General features: G+C 40.0%; 1 protein-coding gene across 1 annotated transcript in view; it reads left to right on the top strand.

The window, feature by feature from the left end:
• Positions 1 to 1,208, top strand: part of LOC125024990 (sodium/bile acid cotransporter-like) — an 18,311-nt gene extending 17,103 nt beyond the window's left edge. Inside the window, exons 6-7 of the mRNA XM_047612810.1 lie at positions 43 to 263; positions 897 to 1,208. Of these exons, the coding sequence (XP_047468766.1) occupies positions 43 to 263; positions 897 to 1,122 (447 nt within the window). The 3' untranslated portion in view covers positions 1,123 to 1,208. The remainder of the gene's footprint in view (positions 1 to 42; positions 264 to 896) is intronic.
• Positions 1,209 to 2,500: the final 1,292 nt, after the last annotated feature.

Here is a 2,500-nt window from a genome sequence, read left to right as displayed (position 1 = left end):
TAATGACTGTTATCGGTACTAACAACTTTGCCTCGTCAACAGGTAGGTACTTACAACTCCTACAAGGTGTTGTTGATGATGACGTGGCAGATGGTCGTCGCCGGCTTCCTTGTGGTCCTCTGTGGATATACCTTGGGTGCCGTTTTTGCCAGGGTCGTGTGCCTCACCGGAGACAAGGTCATCGCCATAAGCATCGAGACGGCGCTGCAGAACCCTGGGGTGGCATTTATCCTTCTGAAACTGTCCCTCGAAAGCCCGTACAGGTGGGGAGGTCTCGCCACGACTGACAGCCGTGCGAATGCGGTGATCGAGCCTGAACTTCGGATTATGAGATGTCTGTCACTTACTTATCAATCAGTTATCTATACTTCAGGTTCAAGTTCGCAAATTTATTTTTTGTATTATAGTTTTGTATAAATTATTTCATCATGATATACAGGTAGTCGTTGATTATCAACTCCAATCAAGGCCGAAGTTATGGCTCTAGCGTCGCATTCGTAAAATTTGCTGTAAGAGTGGTGACGACAACAACGAGGAGGTTCTTTTCTCCTTATTGATCAATTCTATTTGGTAAATTTTAGATGGGCGGAAAGGTGAAGCGAGCAGATATATGTTGAGAATTGGTAATACTTAATGAAATGAGTTAGGAAGGATACTTCATTTGTAGATCGAATATCTGTTCCGGATATAGCTTCATATACATAATAAGAACAATAAAACAACGGTACAACAAGTTAGCAAATACCTGCCACACTGTACAACAAATACCTGCCACACTGTACAAAATATGTGCCACGCTGTACAACAAATACCTGCCATACTGTACATTATAACTTCCTTCCAAGCAAACGCCAGTACATGTAACCTACTAACAAACCTTAAACCTGTTCCTCCAGTGACCTAGCGGCTGTACCCATCATCGCGACGCTGTTCGTGTCTGGGCCGCCCCTCATCCTCGTCTACCTCTGTTTCCTGCTCGCCCGTCGCTGCTGTGGCTGCTGCCCGCCTGCCCAGGGCGCGGACCCGACGCAGAAGGCGGAAATCGGCGACAAGGAACCTGGAGAGGCGATGAAGTTCCTGCCGGACGCCGAAGGAGGGACGCTCAAGGGCAGGGAAGAATGAGCAGGAGGGAAAGGGGAAGGGAGAGGAAGTGGGAAGTAAGTGTGTGTGTGTGTGTGTGTGTGTGTGTGTATGTGTGTGTGTGTGTGTGTGTGTGTGTGTGTGTGTGTGTGTGTGTGTGTGTGTGTGTGTGTGTGTGTGTGTGTGTGTGTGTACATGAACCCAGTAACGTGTACACAAAGATGAATAGGAAAACAGCACAACAATAAATGGAATTTAATCGTAACGTTTCAAACACGTCAAGAGTTCCTCACCAGACGAATAAATAAACGAAATTTATTACACGTCTTGGTGTCCTTTACTGCAAATACAAATCATTCTGACAACATTCTGTATTGTCAGTGAAACTGTATTCATGAATATTTTATTTTTGTGTATACAACTACACATCATACTATATAGTTTGATAAATATCATGTATATGTATATATGAAGATAATTTGTACATTTTGCGCTCAATAAAGATATATCTATGAAATAAGAAATATTAACATGTCTGTCTCATAGAAACCTGTTGATGCAACCTTTGCAACCGCAAGCAACCAGAATACAAAAAAAGTAAAAATAATAATGATTATCTCAATAATAAAAATAATGATAACGATGTTGATAATAACAATACTGGTAATGATAATGACAATACCGATAATGATAATACTAATGATAATGATAATAATGTAATAATGATAATATATATATTTCTAACAATTGTATTTTAAAATGTTTCTTTTTATAAAATACTCTTGTATGTCAACAATTAAAATATTAATAATGATGACAAGAAGATTTAGAAACCTGATTTAAAATAAAAAGGAAAATGGGCTTGGTCTATACATTCTGAAATTGCCTTTGGGTCCTCCCGACGAACATTCCTGGTTGCCCTACTATCTGCGTTCTTGCTGTAATGTCTGACAACTTTAAGAAGGTACTATTGGTTCTAATTTTAACTATATTTTTTAAGGTTTACTCTCCTTTCAAGTTCTTATCCAATCAGTTATATTATGGAGCGACTGAAAGTGGAGAAAAATAAGAAAATAATGGCTTAAATTCCAGTATCCTCGGGCCCCAAAGCACCATTCTGTGCCTAATCTTATCCTGTAATTTGACACTTTGAAAAAGTATGGCTTTTTATTTTATGACACTACAACTGATAGGGAGAAGCGAGAGATTTTTGAGGAGCTGGGGGAGAAAGAAAGAAACAATATATGGAAAAAGATCGGAAAGACAGAAATAATCTGGGAGATTTAACTAAGATTGGTGTAATGAGATATGCAAGAATGGAGAAGAGAGAGAGAGAGAGAGAAGAGAGAGAGAGAGAAAGAGAGAGAAGAAAGAGGGGGGGGGGGGCGGAAGAGAACAAGAAGGTGAAGCCTCACTAACT

This window comes from Penaeus chinensis, chromosome 4 (genome assembly GCF_019202785.1).
Source record: "Penaeus chinensis breed Huanghai No. 1 chromosome 4, ASM1920278v2, whole genome shotgun sequence".
NCBI classification, from domain to species: Eukaryota; Metazoa; Arthropoda; class Malacostraca; order Decapoda; family Penaeidae; genus Penaeus; species Penaeus chinensis.
Note: the sequence above shows the minus strand (reverse complement) of the source record. Positions and strands in the feature narration are given on the sequence as shown.